At 57.6% G+C, this 22,343-nt stretch overlaps 3 protein-coding genes, 1 long non-coding RNA gene and 5 other non-coding genes across 10 annotated transcripts; 1 reads left to right on the top strand and 8 right to left on the bottom strand.

Annotated features, from left to right (window-relative positions):
- Positions 1-2,317: 2,317 nt before the first annotated feature.
- Positions 2,318-4,622, bottom strand: RPS11 (ribosomal protein S11). The gene is made up of 5 exons (XM_036307110.1): positions 4,465-4,622; positions 3,827-3,958; positions 3,271-3,346; positions 2,869-2,998; positions 2,318-2,492 (listed from the first exon to the last, which is right to left on the bottom strand). Exons 1-5 carry the CDS (start codon positions 4,477-4,479, stop codon positions 2,369-2,371), a joined length of 477 nt encoding a protein of 158 aa, XP_036163003.1. The 5' UTR covers positions 4,480-4,622; the 3' UTR covers positions 2,318-2,368.
- Positions 3,097-3,184, bottom strand: LOC118655452. The gene has a single exon (XR_004967269.1). It is a non-coding gene; the product is annotated as a small nucleolar RNA SNORD35 (small nucleolar RNA).
- Positions 4,623-8,163: 3,541 nt separating the features above from the next.
- Positions 8,164-11,536, bottom strand: RPL13A (ribosomal protein L13a). Its single transcript, XM_036307085.1, has 8 exons — positions 11,406-11,536; positions 10,053-10,125; positions 9,605-9,670; positions 9,299-9,400; positions 9,016-9,101; positions 8,778-8,837; positions 8,379-8,501; positions 8,164-8,278 (listed from the first exon to the last, which is right to left on the bottom strand). Exons 1-8 carry the CDS (start codon positions 11,418-11,420, stop codon positions 8,192-8,194), a joined length of 612 nt encoding a protein of 203 aa, XP_036162978.1. The 5' UTR covers positions 11,421-11,536; the 3' UTR covers positions 8,164-8,191.
- LOC118655456 lies at positions 8,630-8,715 on the bottom strand. Its single transcript, XR_004967273.1, has one exon. It is a non-coding gene; the product is annotated as a small nucleolar RNA SNORD35 (small nucleolar RNA).
- Positions 8,908-8,975, bottom strand: LOC118655455. The gene has a single exon (XR_004967272.1). It is a non-coding gene; the product is annotated as a small nucleolar RNA SNORD34 (small nucleolar RNA).
- Positions 9,171-9,255, bottom strand: LOC118655453. Its single transcript, XR_004967270.1, has one exon. It is a non-coding gene; the product is annotated as a small nucleolar RNA Z195/SNORD33/SNORD32 family (small nucleolar RNA).
- On the bottom strand, positions 9,923-10,006 carry LOC118655454. The gene has a single exon (XR_004967271.1). It is a non-coding gene; the product is annotated as a small nucleolar RNA Z195/SNORD33/SNORD32 family (small nucleolar RNA).
- Positions 10,382-21,182, bottom strand: FLT3LG (fms related receptor tyrosine kinase 3 ligand). 2 transcript variants are annotated; one of them, XM_036307083.1, is made up of 9 exons: positions 20,503-21,182; positions 20,133-20,199; positions 18,494-18,607; positions 18,298-18,351; positions 17,983-18,126; positions 17,355-17,493; positions 14,157-14,335; positions 11,406-12,268; positions 10,382-10,529 (listed from the first exon to the last, which is right to left on the bottom strand). In XM_036307083.1, exons 2-8 carry the CDS (start codon positions 20,163-20,165, stop codon positions 12,059-12,061), a joined length of 873 nt encoding a protein of 290 aa, XP_036162976.1. In that variant the 5' UTR covers positions 20,166-20,199; positions 20,503-21,182; the 3' UTR covers positions 10,382-10,529; positions 11,406-12,058. The 2 variants fall into 2 exon arrangements, with proteins under 2 accessions (XP_036162976.1, XP_036162975.1); XM_036307082.1 differs by lacking the exons at positions 10,382-10,529; positions 20,503-21,182 and having other exon boundaries at positions 12,042-12,268; positions 20,133-20,426.
- Positions 12,265-12,891, top strand: LOC118655370. Its single transcript, XR_004967259.1, has 2 exons — positions 12,265-12,505; positions 12,644-12,891. It is a non-coding gene; the product is annotated as an uncharacterized LOC118655370 (long non-coding RNA).
- Positions 21,183-22,343: the final 1,161 nt, after the last annotated feature.

Here is a 22,343-nt window from a genome sequence, read left to right on the forward strand (position 1 = left end):
AACACACGTGACCACAGTTCGTCCTCCCCGTGGGGGCAGGGTGGATGAACCCATTTTACAGGTTAGGCAACTGAGGCTCTGTGGTTGGGGGGGGGTCACCTGCGCAAGGTCACGCAGCCGATGAGCAGCAGGGCCAGACTTGAGAGCAGGGCCTGTGGTCTTAATGTTTGTTTGGAGGTTTCTGCCCCAGTTCACTGCTTCCTGTTATTCTCTGTCTTGTTCAAACCCACCCTATGAGAAGGTGGGGACTTAAGTTCAAAATTCACTCATTCACGCACCTAAACGTGTATGGAGCCATCGCAACTTACTCCACGCCCTGGGGATGCAGGCATTCCTGCCCTCTCGGAGCTTGGATTCCGGTGCTCAACAGATAAACAGGCAACACAGTATAGAACTCGTACAATACACCCACGAATAGATCAGAAATAGGACTCACCTGTCCACGTAGACAAAGCAGGGAAGGGTGATTGGAGGGTCGGAGGTTTGGCCAAGTGGAAAGAGGTTAGTGAGCTTTAGAGACTACGGAGTCGGAGTCGGGGCGGAGTGGGGGCAGGAGGCAGGGGGAACCTGGGGTAGTGCTCCAGGTGCAGGACACAGCCAGGGCACAGGCTCAGAGGAGGGGCCGGGCTGGTGGGCACAGGCAGGCAGAGGGAGGGAGGGGAGGGCGGTGGGCAGAGGGCAGAAGCACCCAAGTTGTGATCCAAGGTAGGAATTGCATCTCCAGCTGCCCCAGGGCGGTCCCACTCCTCACGCAAGAGAACTGTCGCGCCCAGAGTTCTCTTCTGGGTCTTTGTGACCCACAGGCCCACCAGAGGCGTCCCCCAGTGCACACCAGGCGCCCGCCCCACCCGTGACTAGGCAGCCTGACATGGTGGGGTGCCAGGAGACGCCCCAACGACCGCTGGGAGGAAACAGGGGAGCCGGGCTGTTGTTGTTGTAAACATGGAAGCCCCACCCTGAACGGAAGCACCTGCAGGGGGAGGGGGCTCCCCGGCAGCCTCAGCCCCTCAGGGTCCCCAGCCCTCCAGCAGGGGCGGGGCGGGCTTGCAGGCTGAAATGCGGGCGGTGCCCCTTGTGACCTGTCCCTGCCCCTTCCTGCCCTCTTTGATGTGGCCCCACTTCCTCTGGCAGGAATCCACGCCCTCGCCGGGTAAAAGCCAGAGCCGGGCTGATCCCAGGCGGCTTCCCTGGACGAGTGGGCTCCTCTCCTCAGGGCCCCGTCTCCCAACCCTGTACCATGGTGTGCCAGTCCCTGGTACAGGCATGGGGGGCAGGGACCTGGGGACCCCAGCAGCGCCGGCCCCGAGGGGCGAAGCCAGTCTCCAGCCGTGCCTTCTACTCCAGGCCTCCACGTCTGCTTGGGTGAGGGTCCCCCCCCCCCCCCCCCCCCCGCTGGTCCTCTCTCCTCTGAACTCAGCCCCCACCCCCCGCCCCCCTGGTCTGGCCTGTTGTGTCCAGCTGAACCCTCTGTGGTGTCTCCTTGTTTCTGTGTGACACTCAAGGTCCCTTTTCCCGTTTTGTTTTTGCTTCTAACAGATCTCGTTCTGCTGTTACCAACAGCCAACCCCTCCCACCTCCCGTTCTCTGGCCATCAGCAATCTCTCCCCGAGTTTGCATGACTGCCCGTCTCTCCCCAGTTTCTCCCCAGCTCCCGGTTCTCCTCTCCCAGCCCCACCTCCAGGGGCTCTCTAACCAGCCTGAGGCCCAGCCCAGCCTTGCTATGCAACTTGCCCTCAAGACCAACGTCCTTAATTGGATTTTCAGGCAAAGAAGTTTCCAGAATCTGAGACCTGGGGCTCAGGCACTGGGATGCCAAAGAACCTGCCCCTCAGAGGAGCTTGCTCATCTGCAAAGGGGCATGGTGCCCACTTGGGGAAGGGGACTCCCAGCCTCGCTCCCCCACTCAGGAGTCAGAAGAGAAAGGCCAGGTTGAGGTCAAGGCCCAGATTGCGGCTGCTTCTTCATCCCTCTCCCCAAGGAGGCCAGAAAGGGCCCAGGAGCCCCTGCCCTCCCTCACTTCCTCCCCAGGGACACGGGGTGGGGGTGGGGGTGGGGAGGCGTAGGGGAAAGACAGGGGTGCGGGGTGAGACAGCAGCTCAACAACAGGTAGAAGGTGACAAGGACCAAAGGAGACGGAGAAGTGCAGCATCTTTAATACAGGCCGTCTTCACCCAGAGACAGGACAGGAGGCGGGATCTGGTCCCCATTCCCACCCTCACGCCCCAGAGGGTAAATAAGAACCCATCCGTCTCGTCAACCTGCTCCATCCCCAGGGACATACCTCCCTCTGGAGAGGCCACAGACACCAGAGCCTGGCTGTGACTGAGAAAATAACTTTATTTGGTTGGGGTGGGGGCAGGTAGCCAGCTCAGAACTTCTGGAACTGCTTCTTGGTGCCGGCGGCCTTGGTGACCTTGAGCACGTTGAAGCGCACAGTCTTGCTCAGGGGCCGGCACTCACCCACGGTGACGATGTCGCCGATCTGCACATCTCTACGGGGGGGGGGGGGGGGGGGGGGGCAGCGTGTATGTTACGTGGGGACAGGGGGCGTGAGGCTGCCCCTCGAGAGCCTCCTTTGTGGTCACCAGGCTGAGGCCACAGCTGAGCTTCAGTTTCCAGTTGCAGCCGCCCCTTTGTCATTACTGACTGAGCACAAGCTCTGAGCGAGGCACCAGGCCCGATACTGTACAGATGCTCCAAACACACCTCCACTTTTATGGAAACCTGGAGGCTCACTTGCAGCAGCCTCCCCACTCCCCCGGCCTGTTTACTGCCTCCACAGGCACCTAGGGTGACCCATGTCATTCAGACCTGAGTGCAGCCCACCCCTCCTCTCCGCCAGGCAGGGTGGCTGCCCAGAGTGCTCACCTGAAGCAAGGGGACAGGTGCACTGACATGTTCTTGTGGCGCTTCTCGAAGCGGTTGTACTTCCGGATGTAGTGGAGGTAGTCTCGGCGGATGACAATGGTCCTCTGCATCTTCATCTTGGTCACCACGCCTGGGGGAGGGGAGGCTGTGGGTCAGGCTCCTTGGGAAAGGGAGCCTCAGGCAGCCCAGGGCATGCTGGGAGCTGCCAAGCAGCATTAAGAAACCTTGGTTCTGGCATCAGTTCTGCCAACTGGCTTTCTCAGCAGCGCCTGTCACAGGCATCTGAAGACCATCGTGAAAACAGACATCACCTGCCAGGGCCCAGGAACCAGGAGTGTCCCCAGCCCCTCCTCCCTCAGACCCAGAAATCTGAACCCAAGCCCCCCCAACTGCCCCACTCACCGGACAAGATGCGCCCTCGGATGGAGACATTACCGGTAAAGGGGCATTTCTTGTCAATGTAGGTGCCCTCAATGGCCTGGAGGGATAAGGAAAAGAAGTAAGGCTTGGGGGTAAAAAAATGGAAGGGGAGGGTATGTGTCTATAATACTCTCAACAATAAAGATTAAAAATAAAAATAAAGGCCCTAGCGGGCTTGGCTCAGTGGATAGAGCACCGGCCTGCAGACTAAAGGGTCCCAGGTTCGATTCCAGCACATGCCCGGGTTGCGGGCTCGATCCCCGCCCCCCCCCCCCAGTAGGGGGCGTGCAGGAGGCAGCCGATCAATGATTCTCATCAGTGATGTTTCTCTCTCCCTTCATCTCTGAAATCGATAAAAATATATATTAAAAAAAAAAGTAAGGCTTGAGTAGCTAGTTCCTGGAAAGAACAGCGGGGTGCGGCCTCAGAGACAAACTACAATTCCCAGCAGCCCTCGGGGGACACGCGGATGTGGGCGGGGCAGCCGGGCCGGCACATGTGCGGAGCCGGGTCCCCTTCTTCCTCCCCGGGGTCCTACCTCCTTGGGCGTCTTGAACCCCAGGCCGATGTTCTTGTAGTATCGCGGGAGCTTCTCTTTGCCGGTCTCTCCCAACAGGACCCTCTTCTTGTTTTGGAAGATGGTGGGCTGCTTCTGGTAGGCTCGCTCCGTCTGCGGGGACGAGGGGGCGGGTGAGGCCGGGGCGGGTGAGGCCGGAGCGGGCCGCAGACCTTCCCGGAACCCCCAGGACCCCCCCGCCCCCCAAGGTCTCCTGCCCCAGAATCGCCTCCGAGAACTCTGACCCCAGGTGTCCCTCTAAACCGAAATCTAACCCGGGGTCACTTCAGCGTTTACGCTCCCAGACACTTCCCGCCGCCTGCAGAATTCACTGCTTAGAACCCGGAGGCAGAATGGCACCTCGGGCACCTTTCAGGAAGGATTACTGTCCAAGACACAAAGACATCCACCCGGACCCACTGCTCATCTAACGTACACGACTTCCCAGAGCGGAGCCCCCGGGACTGAGGAGGCGCTAACGCAGATAACGCAGACACGCGCCCTCTGCCCGAATTAGCCCCCGGGAGATCGGGGGCGCCCGGAATTAACTCCCCAACTGGGGCGCGGGGTCCCGCTCTCCCGGACACGCCCCTGAGGCCCGGGAGGGCCCGAGCTCGCACCTGAATGTCCGCCATCTTCCCGGCCGCTTGAAAAAAAGAAAGCCACAGCGGCGTCCGGGTTTCCTTATCGACTGCGCAGGGACTGGAGAGGAAGTGACGAATAGGGGACCGAGTAGCACGATTTGGGGCGGTGCCTTGGGCGCGTCTCTGATTGAGCGACGTCTCTCAGCAAGCAGGTGATTGGGAGACTGCACCGACGCCGCCATGATGGAGCAGGGCGGAGAGGCGGGGCGGGTACAATCTCGCGATAGTTCAGCCATCCATTGTCTGGACGCGCTAGTTCGCATTGGGAAGGCGCGGCCAGCTTTGAGCCCGCCTACGTTATCGCGAGAGTTACAGGGAGGCGGTCGGGTGTCTGCGCGCCGTGGGATCACGTGGGCTTTGGGGGCCGCGTGGCGGTGTCCGTACAGGGCTCGAGCGGGAGGAGGTGGCTGCCATCTTTCTGCGGGGAGGGAGGCCGTGAAGTGTTGGGCCCTGCGCGGCGGCGCCGCCAACTTTGTGCGGGGCGGTGCTGCTCCTGCGCTTTTTCAGTGAAAGTCGTCCTCTTGTGTCCCGTTTCACCCCCAGACCCTTCTGCTGATTTTCTGTCCGTAACGGCGCGGTTTCTGCGACAATGGAAATGTCTGCGCTTTCCAACACCATAGCCACCGAGGACCTGAACTTTTACCTTTAATTTCATTAGATTTAAAATTACACGGTGCCAGCCTCCACCACGTTGGGCAGTACACAGTACAGGATATATGAAATAGTAATGCTATAAACTTACGATGTCATTTGAAAGCTTATTTAAGTTTGTTTTACACTTGATAGCTTTGTGAATTTTCAATGGTACATTTTTGATGGGTGGTGGTTGTCCTTTTGGGGGTAGCATTAACGGGGGCTTTCTGTTTTAGAGCTCCTGTGTTATCTTTATAATTTTTCTTTGTAAAAAAAAAAAACCACGTAGTTCCTGGAACTTTTGAACGACTTGGAAAGTATTTATGATATTAGTTTTGTTTTTTTTTAAAAGGCAGGGCCCACCGTTGTTATCAACAATGCGCGTTAACCTGATTAAACGTTACTTAGAAAAAAGCTAACAACGCGTGCCCAGCGGTTTACATCGCCAGGCGGTGCGATTAGGTGCGATTTCCTCTCTGGTGTGTAAAATGCTCAATATTTTGCAAGGTGTTCAGGGTGGCTGGGGAGATCTTGGTGATAAGGGAAAAGCAGAAGAAATACCGCTTCACTCTGCAAGGGCGCTGGGTCCTTAGCTTTTCAGCGTTTTGAGCACAACCCACAATAGGAAACAGCATGTACAGTCTCATCAAACAGCTTCTCTCCTTGCCCGTCTAACTTTTAACTCTTTCCTTTCCTTCCTGCAGTACATTGATCCCCACACCCCCCCACCCCGTTTTCATTTGTATTTCACTTATCTATTTTATGGCTGGGTTGATTTTTCACCTGCATTGTAAACAGCTTTGGTGTCCAATAATAAACTTCAGCCAACGCTGTCAGACTTCACAGACGCTGTTTCCCAGCATTTCCTAACAAAAATGCAAATACTATTTGATCTGGAGCCGTCCCCACTGAGCACAGAAATGCCTATTAAAACAAGACCCTCCTGCCCTAGTGGGTTTGGCTCCGTGGATAGTGCATCAGCCTGTGGACTGAAGGGTCTGGGTTCGATTCTGGTCGTGGGCGTATGCCCGGGTTGCGGGCTCAATCCCTGGTGGTGGTGGTGGTGGTGGGGGGGGGTGTGCAGGAGACATTGATGTTTCTCTCTCCCCCTTTCTGAAATCATTATTTAAAAAAAACAAAAAACCCCAAGACCCTCCCTATGGCACCCCGGTGGACTGGAGAGGTGTGCCCACATGCTTTGGTGGTGGGTAGTTGGGCAAGATGGAACTGGAGCTTTGATTCCTCAAATTTGTGCTACATGATTGTCCACCCAGAGATTTTATTTTCATTCTCTAATGTTGAATGTTAAGTCTATTCTCAGGTGCTTATTGGCCATTTGTATATATATATCTTCTTTGGTGAAATGTCCATTCAAAGCTTTGCCTAATTCTCATTTGGTTTGTCTCATTATAAGAGGTTTTTAATATATATACTTGGAATGTAAGTCCTTCAAAGAGATTTGCAAGTATTTTCTGTTGTTTGTCATCTTATCTGTGTCTTCTGAAGTGGAAAGTGGTTTTTTTTTAAAATATATTTTATTGATTTTTCACAGAGAGGAAGGGAGAGAGATAGTTAGAAACACCGATGAGAAACATCGACCAGCTGCCTCCTGCACATCTCCCACTGGGGATGTGCCGGCAACCCAGGTACATGCCCTTGACCGGAATCAAACCTGGGACCTTGCAGTCCACAGGCCGACGCTCTATCCACTGAGCCAGACTGGTTTTGGCGAAAGTGGTGTTTTTAATGGATAGTGATTTCAGTGGGATTGTGTTGTTGTAACAGTTTTGTCAGATTTTAGAATTAAGCTTGTCTTCAGTTGCTTTTGGAGGCAGATCCCAGGAACCAAGGAGGGGAGGTGTCACCACCCATGGTAGATCTTGGCTGCTTTGGAGATGGTGCAGGATAGAACGGCAGGTGTGCCAGCTGTGATTTGCCTGGGAACTCTCCTCCACTAGCTCCCTTTGTGCCGAGGTTGGGCATTTGAATGCTGAATTGAATTAGGAAATTATTTCTAAATATTGCACACCAATCCCAGGGGCTGCATGAATTCAGCTTCTTTTCCAGGACAGATTTTTCCTTCATCAAACCCGAGGGCTTGTGTGGAATTCTGGGTTTGGCTCTGGATCAGGTGACTCCTCCTAAACCTCATCAGTGAAAGGGAGACAGGCCTGATGGAGGTGATCAAAGGTGACCCAAGGGCTTCCACCTGTGTATCTACCCTTTCAGGTATGCACCCAGGCAGATCTAACATGCCCACTTCCATCGTAAACATCCCACACAAGCAAATGTTTCTCGCCCATTTCTTCCCCCAAAGCAAGTGTGGCCGATGACCCGAGTGAAGTGAAGTAGCCCTCGTCCCACAAAGGGGGTGGCTCTAAAACGGGGCAGTTCCACACCCTGCAGCTGGAGTGTAGACGGCTGTCAATTGGGGCACCAGACAATGGTTTGAGTAAATTGTTGGCAGGTCGATCTCTAAAGGTGAATTCTCCCACGCATTAACAGGTTAGGAATTTAGCCATTTATCTGTGGACAGCCCCCAAGGGCCTGCCTCCGTTGCAGACACACACGGCAAAGACGCCAAATTTCTTTAAAAATAATTTATTCATTTTCTGGTCACAAGGTACAGGAACGTGCAAGTGCGATGCCTGAGACTGGCTGCCGTCCTGTCTGTGCATCTGTAAATCCCTCTGTACAATACCAGGTCCATCCTGCCCCCAAGCATTTGCTACATCCTAACAGCTGCGGTCTAGTATCATGTGGGAAGTTTAGAGAGTTTTCCAGCTTATAAATCCTGAAAGGGAACTAGCTGTTCCAGCTGCTCATTTCCTAAAACTCTGAGTAGGTCACAGGCAAGTTATGCCCAACTGACAGGGCCAGGTAAAGCTTCTAAAAGGCCTTTCTTAAATAGCAGTGACTAAGGTCCCTTCTGTGTCCCCAGCCTTCTAAGGCCCAAGGTAAGGTGCCTGTGGCCCCGGAACAGCCCCTGGGGTTCCCCACATCCTAGGGCGGCGATGGAGGAAGGGCAGGCCAGGCCAAGCATGAGGAATAACAGTCAATTTTATTGGGCTCAGACCAGGAGTCCATGGGTCTTGAGGACCTCTGTGAATTTGTTAATTTTCTTCTCCACGTTCTTTTCGGCCTGTTTCCGTAGCCTCTGTGGGGTTAGAACAGGCTGTGGTCAGTGGCTGCTGCCTGTGACCCCTTCCCAGGGGCCCAGGTCCCACTGCCCAGGCGTGTGGTGCCCCTGCACTCACCATGAGCTGCTTTTTCTTGCGGTAATGCATCTTGGCCTTCTCCTTCCTCTTCTCCTCCAGGGTGGCTGTGACGGCCTGGTACTTCCAGCCAACCTCATGAGCCAGGCGCCCAAGGTAAGCAAACTGGGGTGGGGGGAAATGAAATTGTAAATAAATGGGAGCCTAGATTGGGGAGGGGCTGAAGACTTCTCAAAGGATCCAAGTTTAAATCAGAAGACACACCCACCCCCTGTGTAAGGGGCTCCCTGCTCCTCCTGGCATCAGCTAAGCCATTGGCATTTTCGGCAGTGCCCAGGTGGCATCCGCAGACCATCGTGAGAAAAAACCATCATCTGCCAGTCTCGGGGACCCCGCCTTCAGCCCCCCACGTCCGTCTGCTCCATGAAGCCCGGAACTCACCTTCCGGGTGGGCTTCAGGCGCACAACCTTGAGGGCGGCGGGAACCACCATCCGCTTTTTCTGTTGGAGAAGGAGAGGGGCTTAGGGACCTGGAGTGGGGGGCAGACAGGGAAGAAGGCTGGCTGGGGCAGGTGTCTCAGCCAGTGCTGTTCTCATGAGGCTCAAACAATGTAGGTAATCGTGGGTCATCACGGACACGCCAGACACCGGGGTGCTGGGCCGGGCCGGTCTCGCTTACCTTGTCGTAGGGCGGTGGGATCCCGTCAAACACCTTGAGGCGGTCCAAGGCGGCCTGGCCTCGCTTGGTCTTGTGGGGCAGCATGCCTGTGGGCAGAGGACAGCAACCCTGCTCAGAGGGGCTCGCCGAGACCCCATCACCAGGCAGGCGGAGCGGTGGCCTCAGATGGTAGTGCATGTGGAGTCATCTCATGGTTGGGAAACTCGAACTTGAGTGGGAGAAGTCCTCATCACGGGCCACCCGCCCGCCCCATCCCCACCCGCGGGCCTCAGGCCCCGCTCACCTCGCACCGTCCGCCAAAAGATGCGGCTGGGGGCTCGGAAGTGGTAAGGGCCGCGGGACGGGTTGGTGTTCATCCGTTTGCGCAGGAAGGCCAGGTACTTCACTGACGAGAGGGGAGAGCGTGAGGCTGTATACTCCCCAGGGAAACACCAGCTTCTCTTCTTCCCACACCCACTTCCAAGGGCCTATTCTGAATCTCCAACTAGCCCCCCGCCCCAACCACTGGGGGGATGGCTTTCAGGGTCTATGGAGCCTGAGCACCTCACCCATCAACCCTCCCTAGTCCTTCTCCCATGCCATAACTTACACTTGTTTCTGTAGAAATTGCCAGAAATGTTGATGCCCTCACAGCGCACAACCACCACCTTGCGGCCTAGAGAGGAGGACAGTGAGGCACTCGAGGGGGGCTCAGGCCAAGCAGCACCCCCGCCCAGTTACTGCTGAGGCACCAAAGGGCGATCCTCCCAGGTCAGGACCCGACCACAAGGGCAAGACAGCAAAGGGCCCAGCAGGGGAACCCCTGGCCCCCGTCACAGAGCTACATTCACGCTTAAGTGAATTCGCCCAACAGAACATGTGAACCCCACAGCTCCCACCTCCGGGGCGGGGGGTGGGGAGTGGCTGGCAGGTCTCAGAGCGGTGCATGGGGTTGATCTCACGGTCGTGAGACTCAAACGAAAGATGGTGATTGCTGCTCATCACGGACCGCAGGTCGGACCTCACGCTGGAGGGCTGTAGGCGCGGGGCAGACTTACCCAGCAGTACCTGCTTGGCCACGATGGCCGCCAGGCGGCCCAGGAGATGGCCTCGGCCATCAAGCACCAGGACCTGTGAAGACAGACGAGGGCTCGGTCACCCAGAACTTCCATCTCCCCACCCCAAGCAACCAGTTAATTGTTTGTTACACCTTATCCCCCAGGTGCCGCCTATCCAGGCACCAGACCTAGGAACTGGGACCCAAGGCTCACTTCACAGACGAGGCCAAAATAGCAAATGGTGATTTCAATGAGCGGGATAAGAACTCCTCTCACATCTCGGCCGCTTGAAGGGCAGGGGTTTTTATGCCCAGGTTATAGCTTCTTCATCAAGGGTCAAAGTCCCCACTCTATGGGGTGCTGGTTATATGCGTGGTGACTGTTGGAAGGCGGAGAGGCACAGAACCTAAAGCCAGACTTCCTGACACTGTGACTCGGGGCAAAGATCTGCAGCTCGCCACGCCTCCACCTCCTCACCTGGAAGATGAGGACAACACCTGCCTCAGAAACATTGTTACGGAAAGCACAAGGCAAACCGGGCCGGCACACAGCACACGCGGGGGCACGCTCAGGGGACCCCGTCTTGTCTGGCTCCCAGCGTGGTTCTCCGTAACCACAGGCCCGTGGCATGAAGCCCACCAGGGCCCCCTAATCCCCGAGCCCCCCCTTTCATGTTACACAGGGGCCAGGGCGTTCGGGGCGAAGCTTCCGCTGCCTTCCCTGGAGGCCAAGTGCTTAAGGACAAAGGAGCATTTAATCACAGTCTTCTGCTTTAACAGCATTTCAAAGCACCCATCAAACCCAAACGCAAAAGGGGAAAAAACCACAATTTGTTCTTGAAAGCCCCGCAGGCAAGAGCTCTTGGACCCACTGTTAAAGGTTTCGGGCCAAAACACCCCGAGATGCGGGGGAAGCCCGACTGGCACTCCCACGGGAGAGCGGACAGGGCCGTCTGGGAGGAATGAAAGGCGCCTCCATTTTGGCCGGTCCTTGGTTTCTCAGCCGCCTCCCACGTGCTTCCCGGGTCGCTAGAAAAACACGGGTCCAACTCCCCCAAGGACCGGCCCAGAGCAAGGTAAAAACAGCTTTAAAAATAGCTCTTCCTGCGCTGAACGTCTCCGCCGCCGCCCCTCGGGGAGAAACGATGCCGCATTTACCCAGCTTGGGCACAAAGACAGTCCCAGTATCTCCGTTTCCCCGTTACGGAACCTCCTCACCCCTTTTGCCCTTCGTTTTGCTCACTTATCGAGCTAAAGCGTCACTACACACGTACGAAGGGGCAGAGGATGCGACCCCGTTCCCGCCTGGACCCCACCCGGCCCCGAGCCGCCCCGGCCCGCGCGGAGCCCGCACCTGCCCCTCCGCCATCTTCGGCAGCCGCCTGGGAAAGAAGGAAGCCTTGGCGCAGGGTTTCTTATCCCTTGCAACAGGGGCGGAGGAAATGACGCCACAGGCCTACGCGAGCAGTTTTCTGGCGTCTCATTGGCCACGGTCGTGCGCATGCGTGTTGAGGTCCCATTAGAAGGCGGGCCGTCTTCGGATCGTCCAATCCGGGAATGGTTCCCAAAGGACCTCGGCGGCCATGATTGTGCGGGGCGGGAGGTCACGTGGGGCGGGCCCGGGGCGGGCCGTCCCGCCTCGGCCGCCATGTTTTTGAGGGACTGTGCCTCTCCCTCGCGCAAACTGCCCGGCGCGGTAGGGAAGCGCGGTCAATCCCTCAAGCGACAGTAGGCTGCAGGGCATGTGGTGGCTCGCCGGCTGCGCCAGGTGCCTCCTCGGGTTCCCACTGCTGCCCCATCAGAGCGCATAGCACCCTGTACCGAGGCGGCCCGTGCCCCACGTCTCCCCCCCATGGACCGGGAGCCCCGAGAGGGCTGGGCTGGCACCCAGGAAGCCTCAGAAAACAGGCCCTGGATGCACAATCGCATCATCTGGAAGCCCAAGGCTCCAACCCAAGTCGACCCACCAACAGACAGGCCTGAGCAGAGCTGGTAGAAAAGGATGATTTATGTACAAGTTCCTGGGGACGAGGGCTTTGTACAGAGCGGGGCAGGCGGGGCGGGGGCCGGCGCCGGCAGCTGGCGTGGCCTCCGTCCCGGGGACACAGTGGCGGGGGCCGTGCCGCCGAGGCAGGGCCGGCTCTCTGGCTGACGTCCTCCGGGTCCCGGCTCTGTGTCCTCGGGCGGCTGGCTCCTCGCGCTGGGCCTCGGGGTCCCCTGTAAAAGGGGAGGGTAGACGCGTCTGCCTCCCGGGGCCGCGGGAGGGGGGGGGGGGGGCGGCGGCGCGCACGGCGCAGGCGCAGACCTCAGCGCCGACGGCTCCGGCCCGGCCCGCGCCCACGTGCTGGGGCCTCGCGCCGCGGGGTGCTCCGCGCCTGCGCCCTCGGGACCGCCGGTCCCCCACGCGGTCCGCGCACCTGAGTTCCACTTGTTACCTCGTTTGATCTCAACAGTGTGGGTAACGGGAGCGTGAGAACGGGTGGACAGGGGCAAACCAGGCGGGAGACTTCTCCAAGCGCGTGACTTTTCACGGAAAACGGTAACGAGGAACCGTTCCGAAGCCAGCGCTGACACGAAAATCATTACATTTAGGAACTGACCCTCGAATCCAGTTGTTGGGAAACTGGACGTTGCAAACAGCGCGAGCGAGCGGATCTGCTTTTGCTGCTGCACCTTTCATGAGACCTGAGGCCGGATCAAGGATTTCCCCGCGCACACACCGGAAGACTCGGTATGAAAAAAGGGTGTAAAACATACCATCAGTCGTTTTTTTAAAAATGTTGATGCCGTCTTGAAAGCACATTTTGGATACACAGGGTGGAATGAAATTTTAAAAGTAACCCGCGTCTTCTTTTCTTTAATGCCTTTTGGAAAACGCTAAACCCTGTGTGTGGCTTGTGTTCTGTTTCCGTTGGGCTCTGCGTGTGTCACCCTTTACCTCTGGACGACTCTGGGGGGGGACTATTCTTGGTGTTTTGTACAGATAAGGAAACTGAGGCCAAAGAGTGAAAGGCACAAGGGCCGGAGTCACATCTCGACTCTGCCACGCACGAGCTGTGTGACTTCTGGCAGACGCTGTACCTCTCTGTGCCTGCGCTCAGCCTCTGCGAAACGGGGATGACGCACCAGCGTCTCCATTACGGGAGTGAGTTTGTGGAAAACCCCGGCACGAGGCCCACGTCACCGAGGCACTGTGTGTGCCCGTGATGACAGACACGTGTTTCTAGTCCGATCCCTCTGGGCCTGTCCGGAACCCGCGGGAGCCTCCCTCTTTCCTCTGTCCTGACCCGCCGACCTCTTGCCCCACACCCGTTCGCAGCCCCACACCCGTTCGCAGGTTCTTGGCTCTGTCACACCCTCGCAGAGCTCGCTGCTGCCCTGGGCAGGAAGCCTCAGCTTCCTTGCCAGGCACCGGGGGCCTGGATTTTCCTGTGGCATTTTTCAAACCCCACCCACACCTGCCCAGGCTAGCCAAAGTCACCGGGACACCCCGAGCTTTTTCAGCTTTTTCACAGCGGCAGGGATTTGCAAAGGGGGCCCCCTCCCTACGCTCCAGGCAGCCGCTCTCCATGTAGATTCCTGCGTCCAAATTTCTGCCACAGATTCCCGCTGAGCTCACTGTCTCCCGGAGCTCCCACTTTCCCCAGGCTCCCACTGTCCACCAGTCGCTGGGCCAGACCCACCAGGTGCCTGTGCCACCCCCAAGCCTGTCTGTGTGCAGCCTGATCCCTGACTCTGCCCCTGCCTTTTCTCCATCCCCCTGGTCCCAGCCTGGCTCGGCCCTTGTCCTCTCTCGCTGGACCCTCCCCAGCCTCCTTGGCCTCCAGGCTCTCTCTTCCAGTCTGTCCCCTTATGGCCCCAGCAGGGGCTTCCTGCATCCAACCTGACCCACGCTCCACTGCTCCCAGCCCTCCACGCACACAAAGTCCAGGGTCCTCGGTTTGGTGAAGACTCACCCAGAGGAGCAGTGCTCCTGGGGACTGGAGGCGGGGCCACCTTGGCCCCCACAGGGTCAACCACAGCAGGGCAACTGGGCCTCCAGACACTCCCCCCCCACCCCCCCACCCCCGCCCTCCCAGCCCCCCTGCCCACCCTGCTGGCTCACCTGCTCCCCAGGGCAGGGCCTCCGCCTCCTCCTTCGCCAGCCCAGGCACCAGGCAGCGACCAGCAGCGCAAGGGCCGCTGGCGGCAGCAGCAGCAGGAGCAGCAAAGAAGCCTGTGGGGCTGGCAGGGCTGTGGCCGCCAAGGCCAGGGGGCTCTCTGAGGGCAGCAGAGTGGAGGAGTCTGAGGGGAGAGAGGAGCCGCAGTGACCAAGGAGAAGGGTCAGGCCAGGCACAGGCCTTCCTGGTGCTGCTGTGTGACCTCGGGTGGGCTGCTGGCCTCTCTGTGCCTGCCTCCTGATCTGTAAACCGGGATAATCATTACACCTACGTCCTAAGGTTGCCACAAAAACTAAGCGAGTGCAGGAGAAAGAGCTTGGCTCAGTGTCGGGCACACAGGAAGGTCGCATGTTTTAGAACAAATGCTTCCGGTGCTTCTGTGTGGATTTGTTTCTTCCTCTTTCCCCGACAGTCTGTGAGCTGCATGTGGTGCGAGGACTCTTATCTGTGTTATTTATTCCTAGAACCTCCTACTTAGTGCTCACTAAATATTATCCAATATAATAAACAGCTAATATGCTAATTAGACTGGATGGCAGAAAGACCTTCCAGAACGACCAGTGGGCGGGGCCACAGAGCCAAGGGGCTTCCAGGGACCAGCCCCTTGCATGAATTTTGTGCATCGGGCCTCTAGTAAAAATATAATTTATAGCCCTAGCCAGTTTGGCTCAGTGGGTAGAGCATCAACCTGTGGACTGAAGGGTCCCGGGTTCAATTCCGGTCAAGGGCACGTACCTTGGTTGTAGGCTCCTCCCCAGCCCGGGCCCCAGTTGGGGCTTGTGCAGGAGGCAACCAGTCAATGTGTCTCTCTCACATGGATTTTTTTTCTGTCTTTCCCTCTCTCTTCCACTCTTTCTAAAAAATCAATGAAAAATATCTTCAGGTGAGGATTAAAAATACACATATATGTATAATTTGCAGCCCGGCTGGGATGGCTCAGTGGTTGAGCATCGACCCATGCACCAACAGGTCACCAGTTCGATTCCAGTCAGGGTGCATGCCTGGAGTTGCAGGCTGATCCCCAGTAGGGGGCGTGCAGGAGGCAGCCCATCGATGTTGATGTTTCTCTCTATTGATGTTTCTATCTCTCTCTTTCTTCCTCTCTAAAATCAATAAAAACGTATTTTAAAAATGTTGTAAGCCATAGGTTGCATTCTATTAAGTAACAGTTTTTCCTTATAAAAACAATGAATTTGCACCCTAGCAGGTTTGACTCAGTGGAGAGAGCATTGGCCTGTGGACTGAAGGGTCAGGTCACAGGTTGGATTCCAGTCAAGGGCATGTACCTCGGTTGCAGGCTCAATCCCTGGCCCTGGGGGGGGGGTGGGGGGGGGGCAACTGATTGATGTGTCTCTCTCCCCCTCCCTTCCACTCTCTAAAAATCAATGGAAAAGTATCCCGGGTGAACATGAACAACAAAAACGATAACAAAAAGAATTTCCCTGGTCAGGGCACATGCCTGGACTGCGGGCTTGATTCCCAGTACAGTAGAGGGCGTGCGGGAGGCAGCCGATCTGTTTCTATCCGTCCCCCTCCCTTCCACTCGCTCTAAAATCAATGGAAAAATACCCTCGGGTGAGGATTACCAAAAGCAAAAGGGGAAAAAAAAAAAAAAAAAAAAAGAAGAAGAAAAAAAAAACCTGGTTGAGCAATTGAATACAGTAGTCATAAATGTAAATACAAATGACAAACAAAGCTCAATAGGTGTGAGAAAGATTGGCAATCTGGGGAAGAATTGAGAAAAATCAACCTAGAGTGAGAATTTTAAAAAATATCCCTCTCAAAAAGAAAACAAACAGCCGAACTGGTTTGGCTCAGTGGATAGAGCGTCGGCCTGCGGACTCAAGGGTCCTGGGTTCGATTCCGGTCAAGGGCATGTACCGTGGTTGCGGGCACGTCCCCACTGGGGGGCGTGCAGGAGGCAGCTGATCGATCTCTCTCATCGATGTTTCTGACTTTCTATCCCTCTCCCTTCTTCTCTGTAAAAAATCAATAAAATATATTTAAAAAAAACAAACAAACAAACAAACAAAATATCCCTCTCAGAACTTGACAGATTTAGTAGACAAACTTTACAAGGACGGAAAGACTGAATAAAACCATGATAAGGTGGCAGAATATAAATATCCTGAACAAGAATGAATTTACCTTTTTTTAACTTAAAAATATTTTAAAAAGTCGATTTTAGAGGAAGGGAGAGAGAGGGAGAAACATCAATGTGAGAGAGAAACATTGATTGGCTGCTCTGCACACCCATTATGGGGGATCCAGCACCCCAACCCGGGCATGTGCCCTGACCCCTGACCGGGAATCAAATCTGTGACCTCTCAGTGCATGAGGCGACGCCCAACCTACTGAGTCACAGGGGCCAGGGCTGTTGTTGTTAATCCTCACCCAAGGATATTTTCCACTGATTTTTAGAGAGAGTGGAAGGGAGGGGGAGAGACGGGAGGGAGAAACATCAATGTAAGAGAGACACATTGATTGGTTGCCTCCTGAAACCAAGGTACAGTGGGGCCTTGACTTCAGAGTTTAATTCGTTCTGTGACGGAGCTCGTAACTCAAATTACTCGTATGTCAAATCATAAAGTGAACGAGTGAGACAGGTGATGCTGGGCTGATGTGGCGTTCGCTGCGCCAGCTAGCGGTGGGGTATCTGAAGCTGGCTCGTAACCCAAATTTTAGCTCGCAACTCAAAGCCAAAAATCGGCCAAGAGACGGCTCGTATCTTGAAAAACTCGTTAGTCGGGACACTCGTACGTCAAGGCCCCACTCTACATGCCCATGTCTGGAGTTGAACCCGGGACCCTCCGGTCTGTGGGCAGACACTCCATAGCTCCACCCACTGAGCCAAACCGGCCAGGGCTTTAATTTTTTTCAACTTTTAAAAAATGGTTACTAGAAAGTATACACTTCAACAAGCGGCTCTCCCCACACTCTTTCCATGGCATGGGGCTGCCTTGGAGAAACAGGCAGGGATTGCCTTCCCTTCTCTGGGATGGGTAAACTGAGGCCCAGAGAGGGGAATGAACTTGGGGGAACATGCCCCAAGTCACGCAGCCCATGGGAGCAGCTGGGGTCTGAGGGGCTCTGAGGGTGGGGGCGCGGGGGCTGGGGGGGCTGGGAGGGCTGGGAGCCTTTACCCGGCTGACACTGCAGCTCCAGGCACCCAGAGAAATTCCAGCGGGTGATCCAGGGCTTCAAGGCCACCAGCTGCTCGGAGGTGTCCTGCAGGAGGTGGGAGATGTTGGTCTGGACGAAGCGAAGACAGCTAGGGAGGGGCTGGGGGCAGGGGAGGGAGACGTCACCACCGAATCAGCCCCTGCAACTCCTCAGGCCCGGCGCCTTCCCTGCCCAGCAACACCCGGCAGCCCCAGCAACCTGGCCCAGGGAGGCCTGGGTCTCGGAGGGAGCTTTTGGGCCCCTGCTCTCTCTGGTTGCTAGGGGGAAGCATCCTTAGCAACGCCCAGCGACAGGGCCCAGGGAGGTCTAGTCCAGGGGCATTTAGGTCCCCTCCTTCTCCTGGTTGCTAGGGGCGAGAACCCCTTAGCACCGCCCTGCAGCGGGGCCTGAGAAGGAAGCAGCATGTGCCCTGGCCCAGCTCCCTCGCCATCCTGGGGGCTCAGAGGAATGCAATTCCCCGGCAACGGGCTCCACGGCCTTGAGTTGCTCCGGACCAAAGAAATCTCCGTCAGGCCGGGCTGAGCTGCGTTCCCCATTCCCTAGGAAGGCGTCCCGCCCCCTCACCCGCACCCCAAGTTCAGGGCTGACCTGGAGGGCGCATAAGGTGACAAAGTGTATCTCGGTGTTGACGGCCTCCAGCAGCTTTTCCATCTGGGACCCCGCCACGGTCTTGAGCTGTCCCATCCAGCGCTGGGCCAGCACGAGGCGCCAGAAGGCCCCGCAGAGCTTGTCCTGGGGAGACAGCCAAGCTCTGGGGCCCGTGGGCAGAGGGGGAGGTGTCTGAGCGGGGAGGGGCTGGGCGCCGGGACTCCGGGTCTGCGGGATGGCAAACCAGCCCCGTCCCCCGGGTGCATCCAGAGCCGCTTTCCCACCTCCATCCGGCCCCTCCCCTCGGTGACTCACGTCCTGCAGGTTGGAGGCGACCGTGACCGGGTAATCCTGGAGCAGGTAGTCTGACTGCGGGAGAAAACGGGTTCAGCTGGGCTGCACGATGGAGGGGGTCTGGGAGAGGGGCACAGGGCGCCGCCAAGGCCAAGACCGAGGCCGGGACAGGGGGACTCCGCTCAGCGACAGCAGCAGGGGCGGCGCGGGCGCTCACCAGCTTGCGGATGGTGTCCGCGAAGGTGGAGGAGATGGGGCTGTGGCGGAAGGAGCAGTCGGGGGTCCCGCCGAGGCCGGGGCGCAGCAGCAGCAGCAGCAGCAGCAGGGAGGTCTGCGGGGAGGGGGCCCCGTTGGCTCCGCACCCCTCCCCCCTCCCCAGCCTCTTCCCCTTCCTCGGCTCCCCGCTCAGGCCATTCGGTTCCGGCCCCTCCTCCACCTGCCTCAGGTCTGCCCACCTCTGACCCTCTGCTTCTGCCCGATACCGTCCAGCGTTTAGTCTCCTTGGCCCCCACCTTGGCCCAGCGACAGGTCTCTCTCGCTCTGCCCACCCCGCTGCCCTTATCTGCTCATCTCTCCCACTTCTCCTTTCTTCTGGGCCCCCTCTGCCCATTTTACCCACCTCCCGCCGTGTCTTCCCCCACGCCTGCCCCTCTCCCCAACGGCTCATTTCCCCACTTCTGTCCATTTCCCCCACCCCTGCCCATCTCCTCCACCCCTGCCCATTTCCCTCCACCCCTACCCATGCCTCCACCCCTGCCCATCACCTCCACCCCTGCCCATCTCCTCCACCCCTGCCCATTTCCCTCCACCCCTACCCATCCCTCCACCCCTGCCCATCACCTCCACCCCTGCCCATCTCCTCCACCCCTGCCCATTTCCCTCCACCCCTACCCATCCCTCCACCCCTACCCATCACCTCCACCCCTGCCCATCTCCTCCACCCCTGCCCATCTCCCTCCACCCCTGCCCATCTCCTCCACCCCTACCCATCTCCTCCACCCCTACCCATCACCTCCACCCCCTACCCATCACCTCCACCCCTACCCATCACCTCCACCCCTGCCCATCTCCTCCACCCCTGCCCATCTCCCTCCACCCCTGCCCATCTCCCTCCACCCCTGTCCATCTCCTCCACCCCTGCCCATCTCCCTCCACCCCTGCCCATCTCCCTCCACCCCTGTCCATCTCCTCCACCCCTGCCCATCTCCCTCCACCCCTGCCCATCTCCCTCCACCCCTGCCCATCTCCTCCGCCCCTACCCATCTCTCCACCCCTGCCCATCACCTCCACCCCTACCCATCTCTCCACCCCTGCCCATCACCTCCACCCCTACCCATCTCCTCCACCCCGTCCATCTCCTCCACCCCTGCCCATCTCCTCCACCCCTGCCCATCTCCCTCACCCCTACCCATCTCCTCCACCCCTGCCCATCTCCCTCTATCCCTGCCCATCTCCTCCACCCCTACCCATCTCCCTCCACCCCTGCCCATCACCTCCACCTGTCCATCTCCTCCACCCCTGCCCATCACCTCCACCCCTGCCCATCTCCCTCCATCCCTGCCCATCTCCTCCACCCCTGCCCATCTCCCTCCACCCCTGCCCATCTCCCTCCACCCCTGTCCATCTCCTCCACCCCTACCCTCTCCTCCACCCCTGCCCATCTCCCTCACCCCTACCCATCTCCTCCACCCCTGCCCATCTCCTCCACCCCTGCCCATCACCTCCACCCCTGCCCATCTCCCTCACCCCTACCCATCTCCTCCACCCCTGCCCATCTCCCTCCACCTCTCTGCATCTCCTCACCTATCTGCCCATCATGACACTGCCTGTCCCCCACCTTGCCCAGGTATACGCACAGTTTGGCTCCAGGCTGGTGCCAACACTATCATCTCCGCCGGAGGCCCCTCATGCCTGTGGCCAGATCTTGGAAAGGACAGAAGAGCAGGTTTGGGGCTGACACACCCCAGCCCTTTCCTCACCCGCCCCTTCACCTCCCTGCCCCTCCCCTGCCCCTTGATGTGGCCAAGTTTCCGCCTCCTTCTCCCACGGGTTTCCTGCATGCGCCCTAGTTACGGTGAAAACTCCGCGTCTCCCCTTTCTAAGAACCCCGACAGACGATCCGGAACCCTCCCCAGGAACCCGACCCCCCACTCCTCCTCCCTCAGCCCCAGCAGAGGCGCCCCGCCCCGCCCCTCGGGGACCCAGAGCCCCTTTCTCCTCCGGCACCAAGTCATTCCCAGCTGCATGTGGAAGGGGCCAGGCCGGTGACAGCCTGAGATCGAAAGTGAAAGAAAATTTTGGAGGGGGACAGTGCGCTGGGGTGGATCTGGCTGAGGCCAGCGGCGCCACCTGGCGGCAGCCCCGGAGGGCGCCTGGCCGGGGAAGGCTGCGGTGGGTCAGTTCTCACAGGTAGGGAAGCCGGACTGAGGAGCTGGGGCTGGAACGCGGTCCAAGCAGAACCAATGCACGCAGGCCGAGGAGGTCACTCCGAGCTCTTCATTTTCTCCTTGGACGCCCCCGCCCCGAGTCATGTGACCTTGGCCTTTCACTGCCCACAGGCCAGTCCCAGCAAATGTGTGGCTGTCAAAATGTCTGCGGAGTCCCTGCAAGCACTTCTCAGCACCCCAGCTGCCATCACCCAGGGTCTGCTACCATCTCCCCCCTGAACACCAGTGCGGCCTTCCCTCCTGGCCTTGACCCTCACTGCACCTGCCCCAGCCTCGCCCCGCTCCCCGCCTCTGTTCCCCATATGTACCAGAGCTGCTTCCTGCCCCTCAGATGGAAAGACCAGGCCCTCACTGTGGCCCACACAGGCCTGCAAGACCCAGCCCGATTCCCCCTCTGCCTTGGCCTCCTCCCTATGCCCGGGACAAGCACACTCCTGCCCCAGGGCCTTTGCACTGGCAGATCCCTCAGCCTGAATACCTGAATACCCCCCCCCCCCATACCCACATGGCTCATGCCCCACCTCACTCAGGCCTTTGCTCACACTCCCAGGCAAAGCCTTCCCCACCGCGTCCCACGTTGTAAGCCTGCTTTGCCCTTTCCCTTGTCACATGTCACCGGACACACCCTGCACTCATCTTCTTTGCCCCCATTGGGACGTCAGCCCCAGGACCGTGGTGGGTAGGTCTGTTTGAATCAGAGCAGGTGCTCAATCAGTATTTGTTAAATAAATGCACAAGAACCAAGGGATCTGTTAGGGGCAGAAATAGAATAGTGGGGACTAGCTACAGTTATAAGAAAAATCATGCTATGTTAACTGTGATTGTTCTGTTCTGATTAAAGAAAGCATATTGTGACCTGGCTGGGAGTTGTAACACCACCAGCCTCCCCCCGCCCCCCCCCACACACACACTCCCCCACATACACCTGGTAGTTAACTTCAGAATGCGGTCCATTTCCTTATTCAAGAACTGCCGATCATCATGGAAAGATTATAACAACTGTGTTGCCGAAACAATGGAATCCTGGATGGTAACCACCTGGAGGTACCCACCCTGTCCAACCCCCGGCCCACGTCACCTGTAACCTGTAGCCATTATACCTTGCCTACCTCCCCAGACCTGTAATTCCTACTTCCCCGTGCAATCTTCGTCCTTCTACCCAATATAAGCAGCTGGCTTACGGGGCGGTGGGGGTGTGTAGAGCAGATTTTCATGAATGACCTGCTAATCTCCACATGATTCAACCCTGTCTCTGCTTAACTGGCTCAAGTAGTGACAGGCAGCCCAGGCCCATTCATTGTCCAGTTTCAGATCCTGGCCCTGGCCTGGTAGCTGGAGAGCATCGTCCCAATGTAACAAGGTGGCAGGTTCGATCCCCGGTCAGGGCATATACAAGAATCAACCAATGAGTGCATCGGTAAGTGGAACAACAAATTGATGTTTCTCTCGTTCCCTCCCTTTCTCTCTAAAATAAATAAATAAGCCCTAACCGGTTTGGCTCAGTGGATAGAGTGTCGACCTGCGGACTGAAGGGTCCTGAGTTCTATTCCGGTCAAGGGCATGTACCTTGGTTGCGGGCACATCCCCAGTAGGAGGTGTGCAGGAGGCAGCTGATTGATG

This window comes from Myotis myotis, unplaced genomic scaffold (genome assembly GCF_014108235.1).
Source record: "Myotis myotis isolate mMyoMyo1 unplaced genomic scaffold, mMyoMyo1.p scaffold_m19_p_45, whole genome shotgun sequence".
NCBI classification, from domain to species: domain Eukaryota; kingdom Metazoa; phylum Chordata; class Mammalia; order Chiroptera; family Vespertilionidae; genus Myotis; species Myotis myotis.